The sequence below is a fragment of the Neltuma alba genome, unplaced genomic scaffold, assembly GCF_004799145.2.
Source record: "Neltuma alba isolate B1F8T4 unplaced genomic scaffold, ASM479914v2 tig00012929_pilon, whole genome shotgun sequence".
Taxonomy (NCBI): Eukaryota; Viridiplantae; Streptophyta; class Magnoliopsida; order Fabales; family Fabaceae; genus Neltuma; species Neltuma alba.
In genome coordinates, this window is record NW_021637295.1 from 92,387 (window position 1) to 102,234 (window position 9,848).

The following is a 9,848-nucleotide window of genomic DNA, read 5'->3' on the forward strand; positions in this document are numbered from 1 at the left end:
CTTAATATATATAAGATCTAATTATTGAGTTGATTTTGGTTCTAAATATAAGACCTAAATTACCGTTATTGATATTTTCTCAACCATAATAAAGTAAGTAAAGGAGAGAAGATATTAAGGAAGATGATTATGGTATTTTAAGAAAAACATATCATATTTTTTATAATTAACTAACTTATTTGTCTTCTATAATCTAATTAAATTAGTTAAATAGGTCTTATATTAAGGACCGAAGGAGTATTTATTACAAATAACTAACTTAACAAATTTCTTTAATCTATTCAAATTAGTCAACTAGCTCTTATATTGCATTATCTGAGCGATGGATTTGAGAACCTCCCCAGTAATTAGCTTGTGAACTTCATCAGACTGCAACATGGAGCAACGCGTATTCCAGAATTGAAGGAGACCTTTAATCATCTCATATGAAGGAGGGAAACAAGTTTAATCTGGACTGTTGACTCGATCTCAAGAGAGGAATTTGGTCTTAGCTAGCAAGGCAGCACTTTTTTCTATCACGGTCGACGGAGATTAATCTCCTGATTCTCCAGTTCCACTACTGGTTCTTCTTATGCTTTGAACTTGATCTCTTCCCCATTATTTTCGATCTATGAAACCATCATGTTTTGATCTGTTAACTAGAACCTTGATTTTGTTTTCGTCTATGATTAATATATTTGGGTGTGTAGGTGGAAAAGCCAAGCCTTTGAAGAAACTCAAGGCTGATCATAAAGAATACGAGGTATATCATCGATCTCCTTGCTTTTGGCATTTTGATGCTTTTAAACTCTGGTTTCTGGATCAACGTGTCCTAAAGAGTAGAAATTTGTGTGTCGAATCAACTTTTTCGATGGACCTGTATTAGATGAAATGATCATTAGACAGTTCGTATTTGGTAATACAGCATGCAAGCCTTCAACAAGTAGTAAGTTTTTGAAAGAAACAGCAGAAAGATGCCTGGTTTGGGGTTAAGATTATATTCACGTTATTTATTAATCGTAAGGTCTTGATTTATTTTTACAGACTTGCAGCTGGTTTTCTTGATGTAGCTTTATTTCCAGGACTTTGCTGTTTTTACTTTCAAATGCACAACACATACAATACAAATAGCGTTTTTTTCCAGAAAAAGAAATTGCTCTAAGCAACATGTCCACTACTTTGTTGTGTGATTGAAGAACAAAATCTTAGCATTGTTTGGAAGATATGGATCAAGTTATGGTAATCGTATGGGACATTACCAAGTGTTTGTGAGGTTGTGCCAAGACCGAAGCTGATTATATTCTTAAATTGGAAGAGAGTTTGGAGTTACCGGAAGACAAATGGGAAGCTCTTCAAAGCATGAAAGAGGATTTGAGGACAAGAGTTGATGAAGCTAAGAACACAGGACAGATGTAAAGAACATCCCAGGTTAAGAGATGGCTGAGAAAAGTTGACAAAATTCAACATGTACTGCCTATGTTCTCAATTTATTTTTAAAATTGTTCTTATGAGTTCAGTTTTGAAGTGTTTTTATATGATGAGGATTCGTTAGACAATATGTCCTAAAAAAATTTTAGAAATCATATTCAGCCCTGAGTAATTTAGATTGAACTAGATATATTCATAGGTGCTCCTTGTGTTGTTATAGGCTATTCCATTGCTTGAACCTAAAGCCTTATTTAAAGGAGCAAATCCTAATTCATTTGACCCATCAATTTTCAGTAGAAATATCAAATATGTACACTTTGCCGAGGAAATTTTTATCCAATGTTATATGGGTTGTGTGATTAATGATCATATATATATATATATATATAATTTATTTATATATTGATAATACTGTGGCGCTGTGTTTCTAAGAGTGCTTACTTTATGTTCTCAAAAGTCAAAAGCATATATTTAATTATTTTCTGATTAATTATCACTAAATATTATCAAATACATAAGAAAATATTTTTCACGATAATATATTTGTCCCTATAATCAGACATCTTACATACAGTCTTACACAAAAAATAAATATAGTTTTATGAATCATTAATTTTGAAATAAGTCAATGTGTAAATTTCATTATTCTATTAATTGAAAGTACCTATTTACCTGTAATTAATTATTACATCATTTATTAACCGCCTAATAAGATTATATATTAATTACTTTTTACTTTTTTAACCTTACAAACAATTTGTTCTCTTCATATAATTTAATATCTTTAAATAATTATTTTCAAATTTATATTTGTTAAAAGACTACTCAAATTTTAATTAATTTTTTTGTCTTTGTAAAGTGAAAATTAGTTAATATTTTTGTAAAGGACGATGTTATATTTTCAGGAATATAAGTTCGAGAGTTAACCAATGATGTAATAAGTAATTACTAAGTAAACAGATATGTTTAATGAAGAGAATAATGAAATTTACAAATTGATTTATTTTATAATTAATAATTCATTAAAATGTCTTTTTTATGAAGGTAATAAATATGAATATAGTGATAAATAAAACCACTTTTTTATTTTACCTTAATTATATAGATGCCATTTTTATTTTGGAAACATACATTTTATTGTAAGATATTAACACCACTTCTAACAAAATTTAACAATACTTCATTCCATCCTTTTTATAATATCCTAATTTTTGAGTTGGTTTCATTGTTTTTATAAGACATTTTTTCGAGTTGTCTGAATATTAAATATATTTTTACCATATTACAGCTAATTAATTATATTCTCTCTCATTATCTTTTTCCTTATATATTCTCTTTCACATTTTTTCACCATTTCTCTCTCTTGCTCATTTATCCTCTCGTTTTGGCATATTTAAAAAAGGTATATTTCTTAAATATTGATTACTTAGCTAATCTTATCAAAATCACACAATTCATTCATTCCTTAAAACTCTAAAACCAGCTTGTATTCACATAACAGCACAATGCTACAAGAAGATTCTTGAACATTCTCACATGATTTTAAATTGCTATGCAACCTCGTTGGCTTTGGTAAGGCGTTTGGAGGGGAAAAAGTAACTTATAGATGTGATAAGTCAGTTTGCAAATTTAAGATTTGTTTGTCACAATTTTTTGTCAATCTGGTTTGTGGGTCAAAAGTTTCTTTTTAAATACAATTATAAAAGCATCTAAGACTTACTTATGACTTATGTAAAAGTAGCTTTTTGAAATTAAAAGATATTTTTACCCTTATGTTTGTGTTATTCTTATGCTTCTCTCTGTAGATTCTTTGTGCCTCCCAATAAGCTTTTAGTTATTTCTTTTTAATATTCTCTTGAGTAAAAATAATTTTAACAGTTTTTATAATATTTTAATTTTTAATATTATTTTTCATTTTATATTTACATAAATTATGGAGAGTATATCATCCAAGTAATTATGTACTCCTCCGGTCCTAAATATAAAACCCTTTCTGTAATATAATTTACACTACAAAAGAATATTACAAAAAGGGTTTTATATTTAGGACTGGATGAGTAATATTATTTGGTTTAAAAAATTTTACATTACTATGATTTCTAATTTAAATATATTTTAATAATTAAATATAAAATTTTCCAATTATAATATTTTAAAATTATTATATTTTGTAAATTCATATTTTTTATTATTTAATAAAAGTCATACCGATTTTGGTCATTCTACAAACTGAACTTACTTATTTAATTATAATCCAAACAATTTTTTTAGCTTACAAACTAACTTTTATAAAAATCAATCCAAACATAAATCGCATTGAACCTCGACTAACACGATGACTCATAGAAATAATTTATTTTTATTTTTACTTTATTAAAAGAATGTTATCTCTCTCCCTCTACTAGAGAGAGAATTTGCGCTTATATGATTTTCTTTAATTTTATCAAAATAATAAATATATATTTAAATTTGTATAAGGGAAAAATACTGAAATTATTATTTCCTAATCTAGACATCTAAGGGTTAAATATGACGGAAAAAGAAGTAGTACCTGATTTGATATTTTGCAAACATAGTTAGGTGACTAAATGCCTTTGTATCATATTTGAAAAAAAAAAAGTTGTCACATTTGTCATTGACAATACATTTCTTGTCACGACTTATTAATAAATAACTTGTTATTACTAGTATATTTTTTTTGGGTGAACATTACCAGCATATTTTTTGCTATTTGCAATTCAATACTTGTCATTGTCAACTCAAAACTTGTTAATAAAATTTTTAATATAAAAATATTTTAGTTATTTAACTACATTTGTAAAATAACATATTGGACACCATTTTCCTCCCCATTGTTTTTATCTCTTAAATAACTAACTTGAAATATCACATTTTCAGCATCCTTATATGTCATTTTCCCCTTGTATAATGCTTCGGATACATAATATACATAGAGCTTTACAAAAAGTGCAATTCCTTTGTAACAAAAAAAGAAGTACAATTCTTTATTTTTAAGAGGGCACAAACGTCATTAAAAAAATTGATATTTTTAAGAATCCCGTTGGAAAGGTTTCCAATTCTTGCAGAATTCTGAGCCACACGTTTTACTTTTAGAGGTGACTTGACTCGAGTCTTCGTCAACATCTCATCTCAGATCTATTTATCTTTAAGTCTAATATGGATTCTTATGGGATCATCTTCGTCCTTCATTGGAGGCAAGTGTTTCTATGAGTGATTTGGAAAACAATCTCCAGTTGCCATGAGATAAAAGGGAAGAAGAGGAAAGATGTGGAATACAAATTGAAGAAGCTCTGATGACAATCTCCCTTCATCTCCGGATTTGTCGATTCTCCTACTGTTTCTTACGTTTTGAACTTGAGCTCTTCCCCCTTATTTTCAATCTATGAAACCCTCGTGTTTTGGTCTGTTGACTAGAACCTCGACTTTGTTTTCATCTATGATTAATATTTGGGTTTGTACGTGGAAAAGCCAAGCCTTTGACGAAGCACAAGCCTAATCAGAAAGAATACACTGAGGTATCTCATGGATATCCTTTTGGGATATTACTGCTTTTAAACTCTAGTTTCTATATCACCTTAGCTAAAAGAATAGAAATTTGTGTTTCAAATCAACTTTTTCGATGGACCTGTATTAAATGAAATGATTAGACAGTTTGTAAGATGGCAAGCCTTCAAAAAGTAGTAAGCTTTTGGAAGAAACAGTAGAAAGATGTCTGGTTCGGGGTTAATTAGTTAAGATTCATGTTATTTGTTAATTGTGAGGTCTTGATTTATTTCCAGGACTTTGTTGTTTTTTACTTTTAGGTTAAACGCACAACATATACTATACAAATAGCCTTTTTTTCCCAGAAAAAGAAATTGCTCTAATTAACATGTCCACTACTTAGCATTGTTTTGAAGATATGGATGAGGCTGGGGGAATCATATGGGACATTACCAAGTGTTTTTGTGTTGGTGCCAAGAAAGAAGGTGATTATATCTGTAAATTGGAAGAGAATTTGGAGTTATTGAAAGATAAATGGGAAGATCTTCGAAGCATGAAAGAGGATTTGAAGACAAGAGTTGAAGAAGTTGAGAACACGGGACAAATGCAAAGAACACACGAAGTCGATAGATGGCTGAAAAAAGTCGACGACATTCAACAGGTACTGGCCATCCAACATGTTCCTAATTTCATTTTTAAAAAAAAATTTTAGTTCAATTTTAAAGTGTTTATTATATGATCACGGTTCATCTCGAGCTAGATCACTAGTTTACGATTACTAATGAAATTAGATAAGTTAGTTATTTGTAATAAATGAATGTTATTTTTTTCTAAAATATCCTTGTTAATCATGTGCATTAGGATGAAAATGCTTTATCATGTGTAATCAACATAAGGACTACTTTGGAAAATAATGAATAAATATGAGAAACAAAATGGATATGTTTAATTTATAGAAAAATAAAATTTACAAATTAATTTATTTTATAATTGATGACTCATAAAAATGTTTGTATTTTTGGTGAAAGTAATAAAAATTATTATAGTGATAAATCTTACTACCTTTATATTTTACCTTAATTATTAAATTCTTCTTTATATTTTACCTTAATTATTAAATTCTTCTTTGATTTTCAAAACATACATTTTAGTTTAATATATTAAAAGCCTCAAACAAAACTAGAAGGATACTTGTTTTAATTGAAAACTATATTACAAATTTAGAATTAATCTTATTTAAAACTTGTTCCCTCATCAAAATAAATTTCTAATTCATATCTTAATATAGTTTATTTTAATATTTACTGGTTATCTGTATAATATCTTTAGTAAAAAAATTTAAAATATTTAGTAATTTTAACTTTACAAAAATAAGAAATTGATAAAATTTTGTGTAATTTTTTAACAAGTATGAAAATATTAAAATATATGCATAGAACAAATCGTTTAGAAGGTAAAGAAAAGAACAAACCGTTTTATAATGTTATTTGACTGTTGATAAATGATGTTATAATTAATTACTATGTAAACATATATGTTCAATTAATAGAATAATCAAATTTACAAATTGATTTATTTCATAATTTATAATTCATAAAATAATATTTATTTTTTGTGTCAGACTGTAAGTAATATGCTAAGAGTGTAATTTATACATACCTAACACAGGAAATAATAGTTATTCAAGTTGAAGGAGCCAAAGTAATGCAAGACAGATGTCTAAGTAAATATTGCCCAAAGAATTGTATGTCAAACCATAGGGTAGGCAAAAAAGCTGCTAAGATGCTAGTGAATGTAGATCAGCTAGCAACAGACGGCAAAAGGTTTAGCGAAAATTTTAAAATTGCTCACACAATACCACCCAAGCCAATTGAGATGCCTCAAGATGAAGTAGTGGGATTAGATTTGATATTTAATAAGGTATGGAAGAGCATTGAAGAAGAGAATGTTGGCATCATTGGTTTACATGGGATGGGCGGGGTGGGAAAGACTACCTTGTTAAAGAAAATTAACAATGAACTTGGGAAGAGGAGGCTAGAATTTAATTTTGTGATGTGGGTCGTGGTGTCAAAAGAGTCCAACTTGAATAGTATTATGGATAAGATTAGAAATTTGGTTGGGATTGATGATGGCATTTGGAGTCACTGTAATAATCAAGATGAAAAAGCAGCAAAGATATATAGTGTCCTCAAACAAAAGAAATTTGCCTTATTACTGGATGACATGTGGGATGAAATGGACTTGAAATTGATGGGCGTCCCACATCCAAGGGAAACTAATTTTCAATCCAAAGTGTTATTCACAACTCGGTTAAAAAATGTGTGTGCAAAAATGCAAGCTGAAAGAACATTCAAGGTAGAAACTTTGACAGAGGAAGAAGCGACAAAGTTATTTTACATGAAAGTTGGTGAGGACACTTTGAGGTCAGACCCTAGTATTCCAAAGCTTGCAGAGAAAATGGCTAAAGAATGTAAAAGGCTACCGCTTGCACTTATTGTGGTAGGAAGTGCCATGGCTGGAGTGAAGAGTGCGGAGGCTTGGGAACATTCAATAAAAAACTTAACAAGTTCTTCACTAACTGCTCCGGATTTGGAGAAGAAAGTATTCTCTGTCCTTAAATTTAGCTACGATCGATTGGATGAGGTGCAAAAGCGTTGTTTCTTGTATTGTGCATTGTACCCGGAAGATTGTGAGATTCGAGTTCTCAATCTCATCGACAAATGGATGTTGGAGAAATTTCTTTGTAAAGATATGACAAAGAGTGTACAAGATATGTATGGTCATGGGGAGTCTATTATTGAAAAGTTGAAGCTTTCATGCTTGTTAGAAAGTGTTGAAGATGATCTTTCTATGTTTCGTACAGTTAAAATGCATGATATGATCCGTGACATGGCACTTTGGATAGCACATGATCAAGAGAATATGGAATTTATGCAAAGGATTTCAATAATGAATTATTGGGAATCACAAAAAATCCGGGATCCTCCAAATGCCACAACAGTAGTCTTATTGAAAATAAATGACGTCTTATGTCTGGAAGATATTAAATATATGAAAAGATTGAAAGTCTTGGACATACAAGTCAGAGGACGATTATTTGGTGACATTAGGGGTTTAGTTTCTTTGGAATATCTTTCTGTGGTCACTACACATATTCTAGAAGCAGAGTTTTTGAATAACTTGCGGTACTTGACAAATTTAAAGTTTCTTAGCTTGGAAGCATTCAACACAAGATGTCCTTTTCTATTGGGAGTGCTATCAAGTCTTCCACGATTAAGAGTTGTTAGACTATCTGGGATAAATTATTCAGAAGAGAGAGCTATTTTAAAAGAGTTGGAGTGCCTACCAAATATTGAGGAGTTACGTATAGAAATAAAGAGTAAACATGGTTTGAAAAAATTATTGAAGTCAACCAAATTGCAAAGTTGTATATACAGCCTTTTTAGTGACGTCTCCTGTGGGATTGATGAGATGACATTACTGGCATCCTTGTCAAAAATGAAGCAGCTGCAGTCATTTGGTTGCCAAGGGTTGCATATTAGAAGAGAGCAATATTCTTATGTTTTTGATACAAGTTGTCTGACCAAGCTCCGAAGTGTCACAATTGATTCATGTTCACCAACGCATGCGACATGGCTCAAGTATGCTCCACTTCTTCAAGAACTTGAGATTTCTAATTGTGACTCAATGGAAGAAGTGATAAAAGAAGAAGAAGTTGAAGACTGCTCAATAAAGAATAATGAGAATATGGATTCTTCTTCTTCTTTTGTATTCTCTTCTCTTGTCATATTGCGTTTGTGCAACTTACCAAGACTTGAGAGTATTCACAAGGCATCCTTGCTTTTTCCTTCCCTCAGATACATTGGGATAACCTCGTGTCCAAAGCTGAACAAGTTACCACTTGATTCCAACTCTGCCAAACATAAGTTGGAACATATCCATGGACCTCAAGATTGGTGGGACAAGTTGGAATGGGATGACCCCGCAGCAAAGCACAAATTCCAATCAAAGTTCGAAGATCCCTTTCCAATTGTGAGACTGAGAGGTAACACATTATTTATAGCATAAATATAGATTTCATCTTTTTTACTTTCATGTGTAATAATTATTGCTTACAATATCAATTATACCTGTACATGTTTGCAGAGTGGTTTCACCATCGAGAGCAATGATCACCGGTTTTCATTAGCTTTCTTTCTCCAGCTTTCTTGCGTGAAGGCCTTATATAAGTATGTGGCTGAGCTTTTAGACCAAAAAAAAGAAAAAAAACAAACGATGTATTGTTTGTATGATTTATTAATTATTAACTAAACTTTCAGCTTCATGTATTTCATGCATCCTCGTTAATAATCATAGAGGCCTATTCCGCATGTTGTTGTATCCTTTATTCCGCCCCGCCCCGCCCCGCCCCGCCCCGGAAACTTAATTAGCTGGACCTTTTTCATGTCAGTTAGCATAGTTCGATAAATTATACTCTTTCACTATTTGCTTTGAACATTTAAAGGAAAATACGGTAGAGAGAAACCTTTTTTTTAATTATTATTTTAAGCTTTGATTTTTGGCACAGTCTCTCTCTCCTTGTATTTATTCCCATTCCATATAATTTTGTGGCAAATTTATCCATAAAGTTAAGGGCCTTGTGTTTACTTAAAATAATAACGATTGGCATAAAAAATTATTACTTGTTATAAAATATCATCATATGAAATAGTAGTGTCAAAAGTTAGACGAGTAAAAAGAAATTTTATAACGTCAAGAAACTATTGTGTATATTTTTTTATTTTAAGAAAAGCAAAGGTATACCTTTGCCCTAACTTTTTTTTTTTGAATGATGTGCCATAAAAAGACTATGAATTTATTAATTATTGTATCTGCTTTTTTTCCTCACAAAACATTATCATCTCACATTGCCACAAGTTATCGCGGTTAATTAACAT

The 9,848-nt window shown here is 30.3% G+C and overlaps 2 protein-coding genes across 2 annotated transcripts; both read left to right on the plus strand.

Annotated features, from left to right (window-relative positions):
• Nucleotides 1-4,643: 4,643 nt before the first annotated feature.
• LOC114732715 (probable disease resistance protein At1g52660) lies at nucleotides 4,644-8,357 on the plus strand. The gene is made up of 4 exons (XM_028920051.1): nucleotides 4,644-4,943; nucleotides 5,315-5,572; nucleotides 6,580-8,193; nucleotides 8,349-8,357. The coding sequence occupies exons 2-4, from the start codon at nucleotides 5,330-5,332 to the stop codon at nucleotides 8,355-8,357; spliced, it is 1,866 nt and encodes a 621-aa protein (XP_028775884.1). The 5' UTR covers nucleotides 4,644-4,943; nucleotides 5,315-5,329.
• Nucleotides 8,285-9,162, plus strand: LOC114732708 (putative disease resistance protein At5g05400). The gene is made up of 2 exons (XM_028920049.1): nucleotides 8,285-8,956; nucleotides 9,058-9,162. Exons 1-2 carry the CDS (start codon nucleotides 8,383-8,385, stop codon nucleotides 9,081-9,083), a joined length of 600 nt encoding a protein of 199 aa, XP_028775882.1. The 5' UTR covers nucleotides 8,285-8,382; the 3' UTR covers nucleotides 9,084-9,162.
• Nucleotides 9,163-9,848: the final 686 nt, after the last annotated feature.

Coding starts and splice junctions, on each gene's coding strand:
- LOC114732715 (XM_028920051.1), top strand. CDS start 5,330: ATGGATGAGGCTGGGGGAATCATATGGGACATTACCAAGTGTTTTTGT. Junction 5,573..6,579: donor AAGTCGACGACATTCAACAG/GTACTGGCCATC, acceptor TACCTAACACAG/GAAATAATAGTTATTCAAGT.
- LOC114732708 (XM_028920049.1), top strand. CDS start 8,383: ATGACATTACTGGCATCCTTGTCAAAAATGAAGCAGCTGCAGTCATTT. Junction 8,957..9,057: donor TCCAATTGTGAGACTGAGAG/GTAACACATTAT, acceptor ACATGTTTGCAG/AGTGGTTTCACCATCGAGAG.